Source organism: Pseudopodoces humilis, chromosome 7 (assembly GCF_049639895.1).
Source record: "Pseudopodoces humilis isolate 2021_Gansu_Grassland_sample_001 chromosome 7, ASM4963989v1, whole genome shotgun sequence".
Taxonomy (NCBI): Eukaryota; Metazoa; Chordata; class Aves; order Passeriformes; family Paridae; genus Pseudopodoces; species Pseudopodoces humilis.
The window spans coordinates 14,049,433-14,073,696 of NC_142206.1; the positions used below are offsets into that span (position 1 = coordinate 14,049,433).

Here is a 24,264-nt window from a genome sequence, read left to right on the forward strand (position 1 = left end):
AGGCTGGCGTGTGGAATGGACTCGTAAATTGTTAGGGTTGTGTCATCTCCAAAAGCTTTTAATGTCTTCAATACACACCGTTTTCAGAAGTTTTTTGTGAAATGTGTACCTGAACATGGAGGAATGATACAAGACTTTAGAGAACATAATATTGTTCAAATAAAAACTATTACTTATGAATCTCTCTCCAGTATATGAAAAAAAAATCATAATATGTTGTGTATGATTAAATTGCTTTAGAAACCTAGCAGTCTGTTCTAATAAAAATTCCTCTGTTTTTGAGGGTTGCACCATTTTATTGACCAAGAAGTTGTTATGCTTTTGTTTTTCAACTAAACAAAGCAACTTACAAAGAGAAGATATGTGGATCATGCTGAGAAATTTGTTGTCATAATAATTGTTTCCCTTGATTTAGTCTTTGCCTAGTGAAAATTTCTTTAATCAGGACTAGTAGGTTTCATTTTTTGCTTCAGATCTGGAAAAAAACCTCTAAGAGGTGCTACTGTTCAAATGTGCAATAAAAAAACCACACACATAAACCCTTTGTAAGGATTCTATTAAAGAGCTTTTGTCAAGGGTTTATGTGCAAGTTTATTGCTTCTTAAATAGGCCTAATAGTTAATAAATGGAAGAACAAATGTGGAGCTAGGGAGAACAAAATATTTACAAATGTCTCATGCTAGCTCATCACATGGCTAAGCTTCTAAAGGGGGATGTGGTTATGATGGCAAGAATTAGGTTTTATTGCCCTTTCCAGTTTCTTTCCAGTTCTTGTTTTCTTTCTCATTTGTATTTCTGTGAGGCAAAAATATTCCAGAAGGATTTTCCATTTCTGATACACTTGTCTTGGAAAGGCAGTGATGTTGAATTAAAAATTATCAATAATTGCTCATATTGAAGGCAAATAAAATCAGCATTAAACTCTTTTAAACAGTGGAATACGTAGGCTTGGAAGTTTCCTTTTTAAATCACAGTAACTTGTATGGCAAATGGAATCTATTGTTGTCTGTGTGTGAAAGACAAAAAATAAAACAAAAGAATAACCTGATGTGTTCTGTACAGTAGTCCTAATACTTAAAAAATAGTTTTCCTTTTGGTCTCTCCAATTTAAAGAGAGATGCAAGCTGCTATAACTCTGCCTATGGAGAGGGATTTGCAAACATCTGGGCATATTAGAAATAACAAACCTTCTTTATTTAAAAACCTGAACTATGGAAACCCAAATCAATGACAAAACACCCCAAACCAAAGCAGAAATGTAGGCTGTTACATGCTTTCTTTACTTTAGAAATGTCTCTAAGAAAATAGTTCTTTGAAATACTTGTAGAACTGTGATTATAATGAAATTATATTACAGTCAATTCTTCATGCAATATCAGTTTTTCTTGCATTCTGTAACTCCGTAAAGATAAACCATGTTTTATATGGAATGACTGCATGACTTTTGCAAGAGATCTCTTTACCTTTGTGTTGTCTTAGTCAATTGAAAGCATTTCAAACAGTGATGTCATCTCTTATCTGTCAATGGAACAAAAAATTTGCTATAGCACAAGCAAATGCCAAGAGAAAAGTTCTGTGTTAGCTTCTTGTAGCCAGGGAACATAGGACTGGAAATGTGCATCAGAATAACTGAAGTTAAGGTGTAGCTTATGTAGCTGTTAAACTTTTAGCTTCTTTCCACACAAATCTTTTCATGCAAAATTAAAAAATAACAAACAAATGTAAAAAAAAACCCAAGCCCCAAACATGAAACTCCTGAGCCAAGGCATATTAAGAACTTGCGACAGGCAAACCAAATTATTTCTGAAGGTATTTAGGCTACTGCTGAGAATCTCTGACATTCTAAAGACTACAGATTTTCTTGTGTTGAAATGCTGTAGCAGGCACGAGTCATAGAAGTCATAGAAGATACTTGTCCCTTACAACATGTGCTTGAGGACTGATTTTAGGACAAGTACCAGAACAGAAAATATGCAGCCAACTGGAAGGTTCTTGGAATTGAAGCATTAAAATTGCATTCACTTTGTTTGTGGATGCTAAATGCAAGCAGCAGGCAGGGACCACAGTGTCTGTAGAAAAGCAAGTCACATAACTTTCTCAGACTAGCCTGAGAATGTAGCCTGGGAAATCATAAGACAGCCTTGCAGGTGTTGCTTGTCAGTTCCTTCTTTTGTTGCAAGAGAAGGTCGAGGGGCGGTGAACCCCACTGACCAGTGATGGTGATGTGTTAGTTCACTAACCAATAAGAGTTTTACCTTTCCAGACCTTCTCGTACTTGTCTACAAAAGAAGATCTGGGATGATAAACCTTTCTATCCTGTACAACCCACAAGAGAGTCCGTGTTGTTACTTTCACCATTCCTAATATAGTGTGACATTCATTCACTTCAGAATCCCAGAGGGGAAAGATTTTCACCCTAGAAGCAAGGAGGTTGGCCCTGGGCTGTGTTGCAGCCTGCTGAAGCCTGTATGCCAGGGAAAACCTGTGCCACTGCAGGCAGGTGCTTTCAAACATTGTGAAGTTGAAGGGTAGAAAAGATTGCAGGGAATACTTGTATTAATTTTCCCATACCTGAAAGAACACCTGAAAGCTTGCACCTAGAGAAATGTGCACTGGAAGTTATGCAGAGTTACAAAATACAGAATCTCAAGGATGTTGACTGCAAAAATTGAAATACTACATTCTAAGCTTATAAAGCATACTCTTTTACGTGTGGCTCTAGATCTAATTTAGGTTTCTTGCAAATTCTTATCCTGATCTGCTTTGCTTTTTTCACCTTTCCATTAAAGAATAAAATTTGTTGATTTTCAATAATTGGTCATTTTAGTACTGTGATTATCTTCAGAATCTTCAACTGAACTACTCTTCAACTCTTGCATAGCTACTTTAAAAATGTGTAATTTTTAAAGAATTCGGAAAAAATATAATTCCCATCTCTTTCTGTAAATGACTCCAAATTTCTAGATCTGCTTAGGGCAAAGTTGATATCCAGGCAGAATCATAAGAACTGAAGGCATGGGCTGGATCTTGTATTTATCTAGCTTAAGCAAAACTTTATCACCAAGTTATCTCTATATTAACTAAATTATCTCTAAATTAATCTTTCATACTTAAATTTTTCTGTCCAAGTGAATCTAGTAACAAATACCCTGAAAGGAAACCTGTGTCTATTATTTTGCATTAAGCAAGTTGTTTTTTCTTCCTGCTGTGTCTTAAATAGTGGCACTAGGAAGTGCATAATATTTTACAAAAAAAATACTCAGGTTGGTACACATTAGGCACAAATCTTCAAGAATTAGTAGTGTACTGGTGATAATGGTGTATTACCGTAAGGTCAGACCTGAGCTCAAGCATTTGTCTTCATGTGATAGTTGAAGCAAAAATCAAGTATTTCAAAATGGATGCTTTCTTGAATGAAAGTGAAAAGACTTTAATTTAGATGTCTCTTTGATTTAGAGTCTTAGCTTTTGTGTGGAATACATACTGTAGATTTCCTTGCAGTTACCTCCTTGTGCTCCAAGAGGAGAGCATTTCTTTAGTGACTCCATCTCACTTCATGCTGAAGGGCTTCACACTATATAAATTACTTATTTTATTCCCAAAGAGCTTGTTGGATCAGGAAACCAAATCATGGATGGGCAAGTCAGCACATAGAGTTCAATTGGAACTAAAATAAATTAAAGAGATTTTAAGTATTCATTGGAGAAGCAGTAATGTAAGAAAGCAGATAATGCTAAGTGTGCATTATCCATATCAGAGATGCAAAGCCACCAAATATATTTCATCAATAATAATATTTCAAAATAAATGTCGGTTTTGATGAAGATGCAAGATGCCTTTGAACAGCTGTCATGATGCTTCTAAGGAATGTCCCTGTGTGAAGCTTGGACCCTGCTCTGCAAAAACCCTTGCAGTAATGTGGGCTGGATTTCAGTCATACTTTTTCAAAGGCTGTAATAATGGGCTCAAGGTTCTGTTACTGTTCATAGAAGAATTTGAAAGGGGGGTGAACTGAAAAGGAGATCCATATGCTCAAGGGACTAAAATAACCCTACCCATGGGGCTGCAGCCTAATCAGTAATTACAAGGGGTTAGAGTATTTAAGCTGAGAACAGCAGAGAAGAATTCAGACCTGTGTTACAAGATGATCCCAAGTCTTCACCTTATTTGATAAGGAAGGAATTTGAGGCTGGTTGCTTCATCACAGCAACAGTGATATTATCAGGGTGATCTGCAGGTTCCAGTGGCAACACTGGTTAGAAATGCCATTATTACTTATGTGAGTCAAAACTCATGCTACTTAGGCCTATTGTCTTCTGCTAGAAAAATCTCACCAGTTTTCAGTTTCAGATTCCAGCCCAGTGCACTCAACTGGCATAATGTCAAAGGGGAAAGAGGAGCTGAGGAGTTTTAATAGGTGTCTCTTTCAGGTTAATGGAGGACAAAATATTCTCCCATAAGTTTTCCTAATTTTAACTTTCAGTTAGTTAGTCCTGATGTCTTTTCCCTTTCTGCAAGGATTAAAATGTTTCTCACGTTTCTAGGGGAGAGATAACATTTTGATGTGGTCATATGGGTCAGCTTATTTGGAGAGCTCATTTTCCTTTAATGACAAAGATTAGAATGAACCCTTTGTTAAAGGATATTTATTCTGAATACTTTAGGAAGTATTTCTGTGTTAATGGAGCAGAATGGGATGTTTAAAGGAGGCCACATTTACAGTAGTAGGAGCACTAAATCTGATCTGAAACAATGCTGCTTTCCTCATTACCTGCTTAGAGGATAACTAATGTTTGCACACACAGCTGTCTATGCAGTGTAAGGAAAGACACTTAAAAATTATGCAAAAGGGGATAACAACAAATAAAACAGCTGAAATTATCATATTTTCTTAGAATCATACACACACAGAAGAGATCTTCATACAGAAGAAAATGCTCGTGATTGAGCCATTTGATTTATTTGTTTCAGGTTTGACTAACACCCTTTCTCTCTAAAAGAGAGCCAGGGAGACCCTTCACAGTGACAGCAAGGGTCCCCAGGTCAGCTGACTGTTTGCACAGTCTGAACAAACACAGCTTGGAGCAGGTTACCTGAGCCATGCTTGGAGTGGAATCATTCGACCTGAAACATCAAAAGGAGGCTAACTTCCTCTGCAGCTCAGAGGAACATGACTTGCAGCCTAATTGCACATTATTGTAACTGGACAGGCAACAGGACATAATCCTAGAGAAGCAAAGAACAGAGACCAGAGCTCTGGTTACACAGGTCTCACAACACTCAAGATGAAAGAGATCAATGTCTGCCTCTCTTGACAAGAGGAACAGGCTTTTGCATTATTGACAAGATTGGTCACTGTGAGCATGTAAATGAGCTGGCTCAGTCAGAGTAAGTAGGGACCTTTCTGCATGGTGCTTGTATTATTTTTTAGTGACCAGAGCTGGTCAGGCAGGGACAGGAGCAGGAGAGTAGGGCTAGCAGGCAAAGAGACACTTTGCCTTTTACTTTGTCAACCTGCCTTGTTCTTTTGAGCATGGATTTTTTTTTTTTTATTTTTTTTTTTGGTAGGGTGGGAGACTGCTTGTTGAAACCAAGGGAACCAAAAATTGTTTGGAGATTTTGAAAATCTCCAAGTTGAAAAGGAGTTGAAAGGGAGTACACTTAGATAAGAAATTATTTGCTATAAGGGTGGTGAGACACTAGGATAGGTTGCTCATAGAAGTGTGGATTCCCCATCCTTGGAAGTGTTCAGGTGGGATGGGGCTTTGACAGACCTGGTCCAGTGGGGTTGGAATGAGATGATCTTTAAGGTCCCTTCCAACAGAAACCATTCTAGGATTATTTTTCAAGAATGATGTATTTGTAAAGATAAAGAAAAGATGGCTGAGCCTTCAGTTTGTATCTTCCTGAAACAGTTTCTTCTGAGCAACTTGTCAGCTTTCTGCAACAAAAACAATCTCAGTATTTATTCTAAAGTATTCTAAAGTACAAAAAGTACTATGATTACGTAATAGTAAATGATTAAAATTTAAACTCCTTATTTAAACTTTATAGGAGTAAATAGTAGGAAAATAAGTAAATGAATCACAATTTTTGAAAAGCATTTAATCACAAAGTTTAAATTTAGTAACAGGAAACTTTCTTTCTGCTCGTGTGCATTTTTCTTCAGCATATGAACACATCTGTCATATTTTGATAGGGATCTTCCTAGGGAAAATAGAAACTAAAAAAACCCAACCAAACAAAAACCATCACCTTCCTCCCCCAAGCCCAAGTCCAAACCTGTCATTGCAAGTCAGGGATCTGTGTCTTTATGGAAAGTGCTTGTGGTTGGTGTACTTGGAAGCTGTAAGATGAAATGCAGGCAGGTAAAGATACACAGCTGGGATCAGAAGATACACTCATTTTAAGGTAGCCTGGTCTCATCCTGGCAGAGCTTACCCACAGGGTGTTGTTACCTGTGTGTGGATGTATGCACTGGACTTCTTTGTGGTGCAGTACTTGTTCTCTTCCTCTCTTCATTGCTTTGGGGACTGAAAACATGTCAGACTAACAGATGTCACAGACATTTTGATTTGGCTTCTCTAAAGGTGCAATAGATTTATTAATCTGGCCGTATAACTTGAGTTGAAGCTTTCACACTGTTTCATTTTTGTGGGGCTGGTTAGGTTCTCTAGGACACTTTAATGTTAAACTAGCAACTCCTGTCATTCTCAGAGTTACATTCAGTGAAAGAACTGTGTCTTAAAAAGAAAAATATCAGAATTTATTTTTGACATGCTTTGTTTTGTTCCACTCAGATTCACTTACATGTTTTAATGGAGGTGAGTGTGTCTACAGAGAGCTGTGCAATTGCAGTCGATTTAATGCGACAGGACCAAGATGCCAGACAGGTGTGTAAAGAGAGAAATCTGACTGGGTTTCTGGGATTGCACTTGTTTCCCACAGCTACAGTGACTACTCTCTGTCTAAAGGTTCCCTTCATGCTGTAGCATTTTCTCCCTCCTCCTTTCTTTTATGTCATTATATTTCACAGCATGTCACGTGCACTGCCCCATCTCAACTCCTGTTTGTATCAAAAAACCCGCACTGTGTCTCAAGTGACTCTCCTTTTGGTAGTGTATAACACAGGTGCTGAAAGAGATCATATATGCAGGACATGGGGCCAATATAATTTTGAAACTTTTGATGGACTCTATTACTACTTTTCTGGGAAATCCACATATGCCCTTGTGAGACACGCTGAATTAGATGAGCAGAGCTTTTCCATACAGGTAGGGAATGGTGCTTCTGCATTCTTTTGAACTGCTGTTGAACATGCTAATAATGTAATAATTTTAAAAGATTAAAGATAACTTGAGATGATAATAGGGGTTTGTAAAATGTAATCTAGATGTGATTTTAACATGATGTGGGCTACCAGTTACCATAGCATAGAATGTAAACAGCGGGAATAAGACTGAAGTGTGTCCTTCCAAAGCCTGCTTTGTTCACTCAAAGCTGTGAAAAGACCACTTCATGACCATGGCTATGAGAACACTGCTCAGTTTTTTCCACAAGAGGGGGACCAAACTTCTTGTTCCCATTCTGAGTGTAGATTAGGGGGGTATTAGTTCTTTCACATGTTTGTTACAAAGAATTTGATTAATATGTTGACTTTCTGATTTTGTTTGGCAGGTGAATAATGATCCTGAATGCCATTCTTCTCCTTATTCCTGCAAAAGGTCCATTAGTTTATTCTTTTCTGGAGATGAACAGATAAAGATGAGCAGTGAAGTCACCTATAAAGGATTTGGGTAATTGCAGACATGTTTCTAATGCTGGAGTTAACATCATGGCACCATTTTGATAGCAGAAATGTAATCTTGTTCTTTGGTAGGCTGAAAAAGCATCCAGACCACAGCTGCAATAATTACTCTCCATTTACAGAGTAGTGTCTGAGAAAGGTGATACCTAAATTAGCGGTATATAGAATTAAATATAATCATTAGCATTCATTATTTTTGCTGTTATTTGCAAATTCATTTGGTTTAGTGGAATTATTCAATATTTACATGAGGGATTTTCAGTTGTATGAGGAAGGCATCAGCAAGTCATTATTTTTAATGGTTACATTTTCTAACATAATGTTATTTTTGGTTCTGTGTGTCATTCCAGAGTACAGTTACCTTATGTTATTGGCAACTTACACATCCAGAAACTAGCTGGATATTTCCTGGTCAGGCACCAGTATGCCTTTACCCTGGCTTGGGATGGTACATCTGCAGTGTACATCAAAATGGCACCAGAATACCTGGGCAAAACCCATGGACTGTGTGGAAACAATAATGCTATTCTGCAGGATGATCTGGAAACTAGTTATGGTGAGTATTTAAGATATATCCTGTTGTGTAATATGGTGGGCTTTGTTTTTTTTCTGGTGAAATAGATGCTTATTATTGTTATTGTGCTTAGCTTTCAGTTGTAATGCCGATTGAATTTAAGATAGGAGACTTTCGAAATGGAAAGTATGATAAGGAAATACTAAAATTATTAAGTTCTTATTAATTATTAGATGTGTAATGATATTTAGTGAAGAGGACCAATTTCAATGTAGGTGGGGCTCTAGGGATGAAGATCTTAAAGTTGTCTTACTCAATTACCTACAATGGTATTTGTATTTCAGTTTCCTGGGACCTGAAAGTAAAATCTGTTTTCAAATGTTCACTGCCCTTTTAGAAATTTAGTGGCCTGTGGAAACCTATCGCTATTGGAAATTAATCAATAATTAGTAAATCAAATTAATGAAAACTGTCAACTCCTGTTTGATCTGGCATTTCATATGTGTTAATGCTTTCAGAAGTAATCAGTAATCTGTCAACTTCAGACATTTCCAAAAAGCTTGGTTTTCAGTAAATAGTGAGTGAAGACATCTATAAAATGAGTAAGAAAAAAAAAAAGCAAGAGGGGTAAAAGATCAGGTCCCCTGCCAAGTATCTCGAGTGAGGCCATAAAAACTTTGGGAGATCATTGTTTTGGGCTGTTTAACTGTTGGTTCCACCTCTTTAACTTGAGGATATTTCTGTATAGCACTACTTCAAAGCTCATAGTGGATGTGGTTTCCTCTGTTGTTCATGCATTCCACTCAGTTCCAGAAAGCACCAGCCCTGTTAACAGTCATTACCCCCACTGATACTTTGCTCACTAAATCAAGTTGTTTATACTAATACAAGATCAGGGGGTCATCTCCCCAGAGACTTTTCTCTCTTCTCACCTTTCTCAGTGTCTCCGTCCCTTAAAGCTGCATTTCTAGCACAAGTGGGTGAATTCACTGTGCATGAGCTTCATCCACTTGGGGAACAGTAGTAGTACAGATGTGGCAAGATATGCATTTGTGGGTCATACAAGCAGTAATCAATGTCACCAGCTGTCCAAGGTGGATAATAATAATGATGAATAGTTGGTTTAAGCCTAGTATGGACGTTTCTACTTAAATAAGTCACATCCTTATTTAGCAAATTCAGACAATCATTTTGTACCCAGGAATGCCTCATTTTTCTTAGGTTTTAGACTCCTTGTTGGGAGTTTCATATAAAGCAGCAGGATAGACCTATGTATTATTTATTAATTTATTTAAGCTTTTTAATAAAACTTTTTTTTTTCTTTATTCCATTGATGGGCTAAGGCAGGCACAGTCTTTCTCCATTAAATCCCTTCCTTGCCCAATTGCCTCAGTAAATTGCTTTCTGCCATCCAAAAGCCCATTTCTGTAGTTCCTTTTAAAAGTACTTTCTGCTTCTTGAAAGGACCAGATTGATTTCAGGTGATTCATCTAGTAGTAGGAAGGGTCAGGTGTTCTCCTCCTGATGTGCTCTGGTTGTTGAAACATTTCCTTGGGAATTCCTATAGAAGCACTGTTGTTCTTCAAAGCCTCCATGTGACTCTGTGTGTCTTGTCTAGGAAAACTGACAGATGATGTAACAGAATTTGTAGAGAGCTGGCAGGAAAATCCTCCACAAGGAACACCTGACTGGGATAAATCTCTTCTCAGTGAACCACCGTGCCTGACACAAAGCCATGAATCTCTGCAGGTCTGGATCAACACAAAAGGATTATTGCCATAGCTGGTGACTCTAATTGGAGCAAGAATTTGACTTAATTTAAATTTTCAAACAATAATTTGACAACTTTTTAATGCTTTGAAGGAGACTGGAAATGTTTGCACCTTTTTTTGGGAGAGGTTAATTAAAATGTTTACTGTATCAGATCTTCGCTTGTCCTCTCATCACTTCCTCCCCCTGCCCTACCACCCCTCTTGTCTTCCAAATTTAATTCTTGATCTTTTCAAATATTATACTGTCTGCATAGCAGCCAGTAGAAATGTTTGACTATGAAGCTGAATGAGTGACAAGTTGTAAAATAGCAGAGTGTTCAAGAACTAATAGCCATTCCTTTCCTTAGGGAGGATAAAAGAAGCAGGGAAGCAAGACCAGACACAGTTAATTTGCCAGTGTTTAAAAAGAGAATTATTCTTGCTTCTTTCCATGACATTGAAGTAATTTTTCCTTTTAATTAGTATTTTTGGGATATAACCCATAAATTAAAGTGCTTTGAAACTAAAGCTGGTGCCAGCTATGGTTTATTTCTCTTGCCTTTTACTGTGCAATTTAATTAAATTGAAGGCTTTTTTCAGGTCATCTTGGTTTAGTTGCAAAATTATCTGTGTTCTTTTTGGGGAAGGGATATGTTTTACTACCACTGGTATGACCTTGGATAAAGGATTCAATGTTATGCAAGCTCTGGCATGGAGAGCAATGTGTTGCTAAACACTGCATCTATTTGGTGAGGGGAAAGTGATTCCTAGACACAGACAGATGTCTGTTCTGATTTTCCACAGCATTCTCTTTTATTCTGCTTATGTTTATTTTTGAAAACCTCATTACAACAGCTGTCTCTTTCATTTCAGAGGGCATATGCTCTGTGTAATATCCTGTTACATCCCCCATTTAAACAATGTCATGAGTATGTGAGTCCTCTTTCTTTTATGGCAAGCTGCACAAATGATCTCTGCATGTAAGTGAATGTTTTTGGCTAATTCCAAAGCTATTATAAAAAAACCCATGGCCCTTCTGTCATAAGAATGAATTATAAATGTTAAATGAACTGATTTGTGACTTTCTCTGCATGTAGGATTTTATCTAACATTGTTACTGTTATCTTGCTTTTCTCACTTGTTCTAGTTTTACTGCTGTGGAATGCTCTGGAGTTGTTATTGTTTTCTTTGTTATAAGAATGACCGAAGTCAGGCCCAGATATTTTCCAGTTGTGTTAGTCTATCTCCCTTGAATATGTCATCTCTTTTGATTCTGAGCGTGCAACATCCTTAGGTGCTTTCTGCCATTCTAAAGCCTTCTTACTATAATGAAAAGTCATAATGGTCAGTTTGGCTTCTGCAATCTGTATGGTAATACTAGTAATACTGGAAAGAGGAATTTGATAACCAGTTGAACTTGTGCTAACATTTCATAACCTGCTATACTCCTGGTCTGAGCAGTTTTGACTAGCTAAATTAAAAAAAAAAAAAAAAGGCAGGTCAGAAGATAATTGCCATTTCTTGTACCCTGGTGGCTCACGGGTAGAAATGTTATACTTCCTTCCTGTGAGTTTTCTGTAGGATGTTATTCCTTCTGTAAAAATCAAGACCTTTATTGAAGTCTCCTTATATTGCTGTGTTTCTGGCTTTTGTGGATTTATTCAGAAAAATAGTATCAGGTCTCAAATATATTGATACTTATATTGATGACCTCTTTGCAAGGGTGGCAGAAAGTTTTTATCCTTTTAAGACTTTTAACCTAGTCCAACACCACAGTACTGTAGAACATTGTTAAAGTAGATTCAAACAGTGTGGGTTGAATTCAATGCAGGAGCATTCATGGGGTTATGAGTGTGTGTTTGAATAGAGGTACAAAATATTATCTCACCTTTTATTTGTGTAAGGTCAGCGGCTGATGATGCAACTTGGTGTCGAGCGCTCACTGAGTATGCCAGAGCATGTGCCCAAGCAGGAAAGCCACTCCATGGATGGCGTGTGCACTTCCAGCAGTGTGGTAATGCCCATGCTCTTGTACTTGGAAATACTGCTTGGCCCTTGTGTTTTGAAAAGGGTGCCCTTCATAGTTTTACTTCTTTGCTTTTCTCCAGTTTTGGACTCGTATAATTTTTAATGAAGCTATTAAGTGAGTCAAACTTACTTCAAGGCTACATAAATGCAATAGATTTTCTCTTTAATATGTGCAATTTATACTGAATTTATTTAAAGCACTAAGCTTATTACAGTGTGTTTCTTTAAGGTGATTAACCATTTTTATTTTCACAGAGCTACTCTTTCAAATATTGCCAAAGTCTTCATGGCTTTGTGATATGTAAAATGTGTGTCTCGAGTGTTAAAAATAAACTTAAATTGCACTTTTGCACTTGCATAAGACTTCATCTTTCAAGTCACATAATGTAAGTTTGAAAGAGGTTATCTAATTTGTTCACCTGCCTGGAACACAGGACCAAAACTGCTTTGTCGTCCATGACAGAGGATTTCCACTGTGGTTACAAAAAATCTCTGTTAATGGGTATCCTGACTGCTTCTGATGATGGTCTGAGAATCTAAACAGCTCTGTGAGAAAGTACAATTTAAGATTATTCCTTCTTAATGCACCTTTAATGGAGAGAATGGGAATATATAAATATGTATGAATTCTGTGTGTGTTAGGGAAGCCATTGTTTTACACGCTGTTTATCTAGAGAACAGATAGAGAACTGACATGCCAGAAAATGCACACCTGAAAGAAACAATGTGCCATCCATGTAAGTCCTGTGACAGTAGCTCCACACCTTTTCATTTCTGTTTCTGTATTTCAGTCATTACCTGTGCTGACCCCTTGACCTACAGTGAATGTATCAACTGCTGTCCCGTTTCGTGTCATCAGCACTCACAGTGCATTGGCAGTGAGCTTCACTGCATTGATGGCTGCTACTGCCCAGAGGGTGAGTTTGGCTTCTCAGATACATACCTGACTCCACACACCATTCAGATTGTTTCTCCCCAAGTTTATTTACATCCCTCTATGACCTGTCTAGATTAAAATCAGGAGCTCTTTATTAACTGATTGCCAGCAGCGTGGGTATCTAACCCTGTTTTCCTTATTGACAAGAGCCTTTTCCTTCCTATAAAAAGTAGGAATAGGTTTCAGCTCAGATCCACATTCTAGCTACACAATTTCAGTGAAAAACAGGGTTTGCTATGTTGTTGCAGAGCAGGGATCCTCGTGATTGTGGTGGTTGCTGATTGGTTTTTGTTGGTAGAGGGAGAATTATTTTGGTGGTTTCGGGTTTTTTTGTCCTATGTCTTTTTCCTAGCTAGGGTGCTTAGAAAAGCTCAGAACCATGTAATAAATAAAACTCATTCCCATGGCCAGAAACAGGTTTTGGTAGTGAGGTTTGTAGACTGTTGTATGATTCTGGCAAGTGAGGTATTTAGCAGTGTGGTCTGTAGCAAAACTTTGCCTTCATCACCAAAATAGATCTGATATCCAGCTTTCCCCTAGTTATTGGCTTCTGTTGAGTACAGAATTCTGTCTAAAAGAGGACAGAGAAAGTTATGCCATGGATCTTCAAGTCTTGCCTCATATATACCCTGATTATTTATAAGTTTAATCATACTTGTCATAAATTATGCTTTTTATGGTTTGGTAAGGCCTTTTTTAATTCTGGTCCTCTGGTCAGAAAAGTATAATAATAATTATAGTAATAAGGAAAAAAAAAGGCAAAAAAACCCCACAAACCAGTAAAATGAGGACCATAGGGGCAAAGATTTGTAAATGTGTTAAAAAATAAGCCAAAGGTACTCAAAGCAGCCTGGCTTCTATGTTTGGTTTTGTTATTTTGTGTGTGGGGTTTCCTCTTCCTTTTACCCAGTAATTAAATATTTGTTACTTGCACTATGTTTACTGTATCTCAAGAAATTTAGTGAATTGGTCCCTATAATATAATTTATTTAATATAGTTAAAATACACTTCTTTTGGTTAAAATGACTAGCAAATAGAGTAGAGATTTATTATCATACATAAATGACCATTTATGTATGATAATAAATCCAAGAACATCGGTCTTCTTGCATATAACTGTTAATTCTCTGTCAGGCATTGTCATGAATATGCCACTTTTTTTCTTGGTTTTTTTATTTCTTCTAGGCTTAATTTATGAAAATGAATTGTGTGTCAAGCCTATGGACTGTCCTTGTGACTACCATGGAAGTTTTTTTGAAATGGGTTCTGTGGTTTACGAAGAATGTAATAACTGGTGAGTAATTTTTCTTACTACACTGTGAACCAAATCCTTTAATGATCATAAAAAACAGCTTATTCAAGGCCTATTTCAGAAATTAGATAAACTTGATAAATACTCACTGTTCCTACATAAAAAATTGTTACTCTGTATACATTTTGCAATTAAGGAATAGATAAATGATTAAGCTATTAATGTGGAAGAAGAGAAAATGACAAATACTGCAGAGAATGCTGTAATATTTAGTGCTTTTTTTCACTTTAAACTCTCCCTTAAAAATAAAAATCTAGAATTCGAAATCTTAACAGGAGAACTATGCTGACTTTATCTCCTGCTTTTATTGTGTCACTTGGACATAAAGAGCCTAATGTAATTGTGACATTAAGCTGCTGCTTTGGAATTTCTGAATTAATTTTATAAATTGGAAATAAAAATTTGTAGGAAGAGAGTGCCTTTTATTGGATCACCTAAACTGAAGAAAATCTATGAGTTTGCAGATGTGCAACTTTTTTCCCCTCCCACCAATTCTTCAATTCCCACCAATTCAATCTTTAAAAGTCATAAGATTCAAATTACTTGTGTTTATTCTCCTCAGCGTTATTAATCCTTAGATTTTCTAATGGTTATTAAGGAGATAAAAAGAAATGATAGTGACACTGGATGCATGGATGAAATTTCACATGATCATGTCCTCACGACAGGCTTCCAGCCATTCTAAAGACAGTGTTGTACAGACTCTGTTGTAACCTTTTATAAGACTCAAGACACTTGGTGCTCATTCCATAGAGAAAGAATCCAGGAAGAACAACTGAGGCGCAGCTGTGTATAATTCACTGAATAAAATATGAAATCTTTGTTTTGATTTCAGTACCTGCATTGGAGGAAAGTGGATCTGTACAAATTTTACATGTCCAGGTAGGTGAAAGTCTCAAATACTTAACTGTTTGATAACTCAATTCTTACTTCAGTAAATATTACTTCTGGATATTACTATGACATTTCATTGTGTGATTTGCATTTTTATTTCAATCTACACACTCAGTAGATTAAATATTAAAATGGCCTGGCTTATCAGTTAAATGTGTTAATGTTTCTGAAAATCAATTTTAAGAGCCACAAATCAAATACCCATAATACAAGGATGACAGATATTATTGCCTCCTCCTGGGGAGGAGCTGTTCAGGTATCCTGGCCTGGCATCAGCTAGAAGCTCCATGACAAAAGCAAGGAAAAGTATCAGTTCCTGTGTTCCTAATACCTGGTTGTGATATAAATGCAACTTTATAAGTTATAGAATGTATCAAAGTATATGAGCTCTACAGCAGCAATAGCTGTGGAGAGTACACTCTCTTTATGACATATTTACGTGCATTATTTCTTATGTTTTTCAGCTGAATGCTCAGTTTCAGGAGACACTCACTTCATGACCTTTGATGGACGCAAATACACTTTCCAAGCCACCTGCCAGTATATTCTGGCAAAGAGCCGCACATCTGGAATGTTCACCATATCCTTGCAAAATGCTCCTTGTGGACAGGTAGGACTTGCAGCCTTCTTGTAACGTTTATATCCTGAAGGGTTTATTAATTGAGAGGGAAAAAAAGCATGTAAGAAGAAAAGCAAGCTCCAAGCCTGTGCATGTGTATAGCTGATACTAAGGGTGCTATTAAAGGTGATTCTAAGGGTGATCCTATTTTATACTTCAAAGTTTGTGATGCTGTGCACAGGTATCACTAAATATTTTGTCTGCCTTATGTCCAAGACCCATTCTTTCCTTTATTTTGTATGTGCATTTCTGAGCATGTATTATAAAACTATATGTGAGGTATGGAACACTGGCAAGGTTTTTGACTACAGAATTTCATTTTTTTCACAGTCTTAATAGGGCTTATGATTTTCAGGAAGTTATGTCAAGATAGAATGGATCTTGAAAATACATACTTGGCATGGGACGTGCAGGTGACTGAGCTTAGCTGTCTTCTGGAATCAGGCTTTTCTCACTGATTTCTAAATGTGCGTGTTAAGGGCAGGATTTGGCCCACATTTATATTAAAATCAGGATTACCAAGCTGCTGGACTCGCAGCAGGAGAAATTGTTTGTGTCTTGGCCAGACTTATGTTCTGTCTCCAATGGTCTTCTGTAATAATTTTAATTTAGAAGCAACTGTAAGGCATTTGAAGCATATATAGCCTTAAATATGACTTCGCTGCAATTCTAGACCATCTATATATGTTAGGCCCACATTATTACGTAATTCACATAAAATCTGATTTAGTGCCATTGCTTTGTACTTCTGTGGAGGTAGCTACATTAGCTTTCTTTTGTGTTCTAAATAAATGTATGATGCTAAAAGTCATTTTACATTAATCATTGAAATCACTCCTTGCAGCTTCTACTGTTCATACACTTGAGATTTCCTTGGGGAAATGAATTAGTTATATAAGTTGTCATGCTACACTTTCTAAAGGTGTACTTCAGTAGTCATTTTCTATTTTTGCATTTTAACCCACTTCTCTGGATGGCAGAAAAGACTTAAGTAGAAAGTTAGAATGGAGTTGCAGTGACAAGTTTATTGTAGTAGAAATTATTTATTTGCAATCCAGGTAAGAGATAGGAGACTGAGTCCCCTCATCTCAGTGGTAGAAGTTGGGAGGTAAGAAAAATAGCTTAACTGGATGGAGGCCAAATATATTTTAAAACTTGATGATCCACAAATAAATGCCTCTTCTATGGTTCCTAGGAGAATCGTATCAGGATACCAGGTGAGATATGTGACGGGGCTAGAAGTTACCACTGTTGAAAAAGTGAATTCCTGGGTAGCAAATAAAATTGTTGTATAACACTCTAACAGCCTTTTGCTCTTTGAGATAGAGGTGTTACAGTGAGGGCTGGGAAATGAAATGTTGGCAAGGACGTGCATGTTTTAAAAACTTCTAGGCTTTAACCTCTATGTGCATTATTCTTGTGATCCTGCTAGTATTTCCAATTTATAGGAAGGTTGAGGTTGTTTCAAGATGTAGTTAGCTTGGTTTAATTTTAGCAAACTAGCCTGGCTTCATTCTGTACTAAACTTGGAATCCTGAGGAATTGATTAAATTAGTATCATCTCAATGAGAAAAAAAAATAAAAAGAATAGCTGTGAGCAAAACGTAAGCATAGGCATGCATCTATTCAGTCAGTGTCAGTCTCAGAATTTTGCAAGGTTCAAGAAGCTTGAGAAAGGTGGTTGTGTATAGTATAGCTGGGCTATATCATGGAGGAAGAGCAAAAGAAATCCCCAAAGAAAGTGTCTACACAGCTTTTTTTTATCAAAGGGGAGTTGAGGCCACAATGACTTCTTGCAGAAGCTCACAGCAAGGTACCTTGCAGCCTGACCTGTTGAAAAGCCCATCAATAAATAGAGCAAATATCTGCTGTGCTAATGGGCAGAGTATGTGTGTGTGCCTCATTCCCTTGTGTTAGGACCACTTCTCTCTGTGTACAAAACAGACAGAATTGTGCTTTTTGGTTTAGCTGCCGTGGTTAATTTTTGTTGGGGAAAGTGATAACCAAACTAGTTGGCTTTCTGCCTTGCTGGTGAGGTTGCAAAGTGCCTTTCAGTTACTCTTGCATTCTTCGTCAGCCTTAGTGACTTTGCGTAATGTGTCTGTGTCCAGGTGGTTTGTAGGTGAAAAAACCCCCAGATTCTCTTGGCTTTTACTGCATGTGGGGCTTCGTGCTTCACCTAGCTTTTGACAAAGGTCACCTGGGCAGTCCCTAACAAGTATAGACTTTACGGAGGTCTGAGTAAAGCGTTCTGGATGTTAACAATCAGGTGGGTAATCAGAGCATTATGGGATATGTCCTAGGGCTACGTGCTGCTAATTTAATTGTCAGTATACAGGTGGTAAGGGGGTAGTGAGAAGAGTTTTTGTACTATAGTGCAAGAATGTGGGGCTTCAGTGCAGCTATTCAAGTGTCTAATTATCAACCAGCTGGTACCACTTGGCAGAAGACCTGCTTTTCAGTTCCCCAGGCGCCCTCCATTATCTTTTTTTCCTATTTATTAAAATTAATGGATTGAAATGGGAAGCTAAAAGATTTGTAATGTGGAGTCTCATATTTCTTGATGGTTTGAGATTTTATGTGCTTCTTTAAAACAGCCTTATCACTCCCATCTCATTCAGGCAGACTAGAAAATTTGGAAAGAAAATACCTGGGGAGATTTTAGCTTTTTGAATCACAAAGAATCCAGTCATCCTGAGCCTTAGAGCTGGTGACATAAACAGTCATCAGGCAACAAGTTATTTCAAAACGATGTGAAATTTTGTTTAAGCACTTTCTGGAAGGAGAACCAGTCAAGTGATCAGCACAGCTTAACCTTATCTGAGTTTCAGGTGACAGCCTCACTGGCTGTGTAGTTTTTATGATGAGAAGGTCTTCTGAGTATAGATTTTTTTTAAAGTGTCTAGTGAGAGAAATGGCCATTCCTGTGAAAACACCTGCCAAAAGCTGGCAGGGGCAGTGCCGTGAAAGAAACAGTCTATTGGAACAGAGAACAATTGTCAGGCAGAATTTCTCCCTCAGTTTAAGCCTGAAGGAATAATAAAGCTTTTGTCAATACTGTGTACATATACTATGGAGGATTGATTTCTTGGTTCTCCTCTGCTCTTTATGCCACCTGCCATTTTTTTATTTTCAGCTTTTTAAAAGACATACAGTATTGTCAATATGTAGCCATTATTGCTGAATGAAATGCACATAAACCTAATTTCTTAGTAAAGAGGCAAGACAGCAAGATAAGGTGCGAGCACATGGCTTCACAAGGCAGACGTCTGTCTTCAGTGTCACTCCAGGAGAGCTGGTTGAGCTGATGAAATACCTCCAGTTATTTTTATGATTTCCTATTTTCAAGTTTCATTTTATCATTTCCTCTGCTGGTGTAAGATCACTGTTGCATTATTATCTAGAGACAGGGAAATTCTGCATGTAGTTCTTTATCTTCACACACCACTGTGTGTACTTTGAGTCCATGGTGTTAGAAGAGCTGACACATGACCTGCTCTGCAGCTAGTTCAGCATCTGTCAGAGCCACATGGTACTGTCCAGAGATCCTTGTAGCTCTAGGAATGGTTTTCAACAAGCAGGACAACACTTGCCCTGTATTAGACAAGTACCAGTGAAAATCAGAAAGAGTTGATAAAATGTAAGTATTTGAGCTGAACATTCTGGTCTCTTTTACACCATGAATGATGCTATTCACTACATAATTTTGATGTTTGTGCAACTGTCCAAAAGTTATCTTGACTATATTTTTTCAGTGGCTTTTTCAGCACTGAAGATGCTTAAAACTTTACTGTTTCATCATTATCCATGCCTTCACTGGAGGCGGTGAGGCTGAAGAATGCAGCCTCCAACAACTCTGGTGGTTATTCCTCTTCTGCAGCACATGTCCAGATCCAATCAATGTGGAATTTTCTGCAGGGAAGCCTAGACTGCTTTTTGACCAAGTGATTTCAGACGTGTCTGTGTATGTTCTGGTATATGTTTTATATGCTTTAAAAGAATCTGTTATATCAGAACACTTTGAAGTACAAATCTGGAGTTTGGTGCACTGCTCTGTAGATAGTGCAGCATTGTTAGTGAGCATCAGTTCAGCCTCAGCAGGTCTTTAATCAGGGTGTCTCATGAATTGTGTGTGTCTTGGTACTAAGCTATGTGAGAATTGTTTAAATTTCTCTTTCCAAATCTCACTTCTACACTGTATTTGCATAGGAGGTTAAATGCTATTATTAAACACATGTGGAAAATCGTTCAAAATACTGGTTTTTCTTAGCTGCAAAGTTGCATGTTTCATAGGTGCACTCTGCTAAGAAGCAGGGGGTATGTCTTAAAATTTTCAATCCACACTAAGTATAACTTTTCTTGTTTGCTTTGCTCTCACTTGCAGAACCAGGATGGATCATGTATCCAATCTGTCAGCCTTATTCTTAAGCAGGACCCCAAGAGGCAAGTGACTCTGACTCATTCAGGAGATGTTTTGATCTATGACCAGTACAAAATTAACCTCCCTTATGCAGATGGTAAGGAGTAATACATAAGCATATAACTCTTATCAAACACTAGAGTGATGTTTCAATGACATTTATGCGTGTTGTGACACTGTCAACATTGCTAATATACTGAAGTTAAAAGACATATTTTAGTGCCAACGTTGTTATTTCATATGAAATGCTTTACAAATTAACTTTTGATGTAGTTTTTACTCTAATGGTAGGAGTTGTGCAGTGGCTGCATCAGGCTAGTTGTCTCTTACTTTAAGGTTTTGTTTATTATAACAAGTCCAAACGCCATCCCTCACATTTCCAAGGCTTTTTAGTTCTTGCCTGAGGGGAAATTCTTTCCTCTGATTCTTGAATAGAATAATTTATTCTTCCATTTTTGTGAGCAACTCACATAAATTTAAGCAGAAAGAACCCTACTGGTCCTTAGAGATGAGCTACAGATTTTCAGACCAGAAATTTATTTTGTTTGTTTTTGCTTTGAGTTTTTTAAACCTCTCTGTCCTGAAGGTGTGAAGGTGTCTAGCATTCTGCATAGGAATATTTGAATGTGAGGTTTAGTGTTGTCTTTAATGAGAGTTTTATATGCAAATAATTAGTACATTTGATGTCTGCAAGGCCTTGGCTCTTTGAGAATTTCACAAAAGAGGTTTTAACATAGGAATCATGTTCCTGGTTTTAGGATGAGTTTGTCTACAAAAAATTGGTCTGCAATGTTTGTATTTTTACATTGATTTCATTTAGTTTACCTCTGTGGATATTTCAGTGAACTCTCAGTGCATTTTAAAAAGTGTGGTGAGTCTCACAATTTTTTTGTTTTGTTCATAAAGATTGAATCCGTATAACCTTTAATGAGAATCACGTTTAGAGGAAAATACGTCCTTAACAGGAAAAAACCTTACAAAAATGTGATATCAACCAACACCAGTGAAATGGCAAGAAACAAAACGTAAATTTCAAGCAGGTTTCCTTTGCCTTTCAACAAGCTCTGTTTTTACTCCCCAGAGTTATTTGAAATACGGAAACTTTCCTCTGTATTTCTGCAAGTAAAGACACAGATTGGATTACAGATCCTCTACGACAGAGCAGGACTGAGGCTTTACCTTCAAGTGGATGAGCGCTGGAAGGACGACACTGTGGGCCTGTGTGGAACCTTCAATGGAAACACAGAGGATGATTTTTTGTATGCAGAGCTGCAAGATTTCTATCTGCCAGTATATGAATATCCATAGCTAGAGTGGTAGATCAAGTGTGTACTGAAGCTGAAAGGATAGATACCAAGACTAATGTATTTTGAAGTTTTTCATTAGTGAGATAGATAGTAGGGTTCAGTTTGCTAACAGAAAATCTGTAGCTTCAGCTACAGGATATCAAGCCAGGTTTCACTCAAAATATTCAATATAAAAATCTGGTGAAATACATACAATGCACAAGGGCTATTTTACCAGAAAAAATGCTGTCCAAAATGCAGAGTGGCCTATGTAAAGAACTTTCTGCCTCTCTGCAGTAGTCTATCTCTTTCCAGCTCCTATTTTCTCCTGTAAGCCCTAATCTACTGTCTTTGACAGAGCCTTCATTGTTTGGTGCCTGCAGACCAGCAAAAGGAACTGGCTGCTGCCTGAGCTTCCCTTCATTGTGATGCAGGGAGAGGTGGTCAGAGCTCCATAGTCAAAGCTGCTGTTTTCCCAGCTTGCAACATATTTCTCACAGACACTGAAGAACAAATTAGCTTCCAGTGGATTAGAGTAGCCTAACGGTGCTGGGAGAACACAAGTTTAGGACACAACAGGATAAAAAAGGGAAATAATAGAAGAATTTTGTGTTCTCGGAACAGCTGGAATTTTTCTAACTCAAAACTAATTGAAAAATGGAAAATATTTTCATTATAGTTCCCATTTAAAAATATACCAGTGGAATTTTGAACAGTTTCTATATTACAGATTAAAAAGTATTAGCAGACTATTATTTATAATGAGACTAGGAAACACATAGACAGCATCTTAATGAAGAGACACTATTTATATAAAACTTCTTAAAATATTTCTCTGTTTGACAGGTAGTTTTGTAGTGTATTTTTGACAACAGCCTTTGGATTCCTCTCGCACAGATGAGAAGCTGCACAATAGTTGATATTTGTAAAAAAATGCCCTTAGACCTGAGGTCTTAGAAATTGTTCTGAGACATGACAGAGATTTGGTATCAAGGCACCTTGATACGTATGCAAACAACCTGATCCGCAGCATGTTTGGGAGACTTGCCATAGGCAGTGGTGTCTTCTGCACTGCCTTCTGTCCCTGCTGCTTTACCAGTGGCAATACTCCTGACTGTGTGCCTAATGCAGTCTTTTCCCTCAAGTATAACACTCCATATTTAAATGCACAGTTCTGATCATTCTCTCTGTACAACATTACTGTGCCTTGGTTATTTTGATCAAAGTCTTTATTGTTCAGCTTCTATTACCTAGGCCTCAGAGATACCTGTTCAATTGCTCTTGCAGTTATATTTCTGGAAGCTTGGGTTTCTTTTCTCTTTCCTGCAAGGAATAAAGAGCCTAGGAAGTCAGCAACAGACAGGAAAGTATATTAGGAGTAAATATACTCCTGTTTATTAGGAGTAAAGAGGAGAGATGAAAAACGGGTTGGATATCACTAAGGAACCAAAAGGACAGATAAGGGAGCTGAAACTATCAGGACAGTGATGCTCCCTTCTCTCTTATAAAAGTGGAATTTGGTCTATTTTGATATTTTCTTCCTTAAAAAGTCTGTAGAGGGCATCTCTTTTGTTTCTGGGCCTCTACCTATGAAAAAAAGGAGTCCTGAAACTTAAAATTGCAGTTTTATGGGCAGGTGAATGAGAATATGGAATAGTGAAAGAAGAGCTTGAATCAGAGGGTGTAAGAACTGAGACCATTCTTCAAATTCACTGTACTTTTCCTGACTGACTTCTGTTTTGTAAAAGATCTCCAGCTGGAGTAACAGAAAGCACTCCAGAGCTGTTTGGAAACGCATGGAAAACTTCATCGGCATGCATTCTTGTGCATGACAGTTCACAGATGGATCCGTGTGATGTTCATCTGCAGGCAGGTGGGCAGTGAGGGAAAATTCTTATTGACAAATGCATTTCTGCTTAGAACATCTGTGCCCATTTTCCTGGTTGGATCAGGTACAGTAATAACCAGTCCTACCCATTAAAGGAATTAGTACCTAGGGGTAGTGTAGAGGCACCTGAGTTCAATCCCTTAAAAAATCACATTGTGTATTGTCTGATGATTTTGTAATACTTGCAGAAGCATTTGAAATACATAATTTTTATTTCTGGTTTGCAGTTACACTGTGTCAAGTTAGACATACATTAAATTTTGGTACAAGGTCTTATATTGGTGATGCTGCTAGTTAAGATGGTGACTCAAAACTATTGCAATATTCATTCCTGAGAATGCTGAAAAAAACTAAATACTTGATTTAGTTGTCTACTATGGAAGAGACTGAGTAAGGAGAAAGATGCTTACGCACTGCCAGCCTATAGATTTAGCTGAAAGGGTCCAGTTGAGATAGCACACAGGTGGCTGATGCCATGAGGACCACTGATGCTCACTAAGTCATCCTTTAATAATGATGAACTTTGTAGATGTAGTTACATCTATTTCACAGTTCCTACCACTTCTTGTATTGGACACTAAACATTTGTAAAGATAGAGGTAGAATATGAAAGTTTCCCCAGTAATTTTATCAGTGCTAGGGAATTGTCGTGTCTCCTGCTGCAACATTTCCTGTCTTTTGAGCATTTTTACAACGTTCAGTGCTAAAAAGCTGCATTCTAGGTAACAGATTGGGACATGAATGTTAGTTTTTCTGTACAGCTGTATAGACATCAAAGATAAAAAGATTTATGTGGCAACAGTATAT

At 37.4% G+C, this 24,264-nt stretch overlaps 1 protein-coding gene across 1 annotated transcript in view; it reads left to right on the forward strand.

The window, feature by feature from the left end:
* Positions 1 to 24,264, forward strand: part of OTOG (otogelin) — a 96,237-nt gene that overhangs the window by 2,514 nt on the left and 69,459 nt on the right. The window contains exons 5-18 of the mRNA XM_088057510.1: positions 6,801 to 6,893; positions 7,120 to 7,274; positions 7,678 to 7,796; positions 8,158 to 8,363; positions 9,940 to 10,070; positions 10,946 to 11,052; positions 11,977 to 12,086; positions 12,892 to 13,017; positions 14,224 to 14,332; positions 15,186 to 15,232; positions 15,709 to 15,854; positions 20,248 to 20,380; positions 21,365 to 21,542; positions 23,318 to 23,442. Of these exons, the coding sequence (XP_087913636.1) occupies positions 6,801 to 6,893; positions 7,120 to 7,274; positions 7,678 to 7,796; positions 8,158 to 8,363; positions 9,940 to 10,070; positions 10,946 to 11,052; positions 11,977 to 12,086; positions 12,892 to 13,017; positions 14,224 to 14,332; positions 15,186 to 15,232; positions 15,709 to 15,854; positions 20,248 to 20,380; positions 21,365 to 21,542; positions 23,318 to 23,442 (1,785 nt within the window). The remainder of the gene's footprint in view (positions 1 to 6,800; positions 6,894 to 7,119; positions 7,275 to 7,677; positions 7,797 to 8,157; positions 8,364 to 9,939; positions 10,071 to 10,945; positions 11,053 to 11,976; positions 12,087 to 12,891; positions 13,018 to 14,223; positions 14,333 to 15,185; positions 15,233 to 15,708; positions 15,855 to 20,247; positions 20,381 to 21,364; positions 21,543 to 23,317; positions 23,443 to 24,264) is intronic.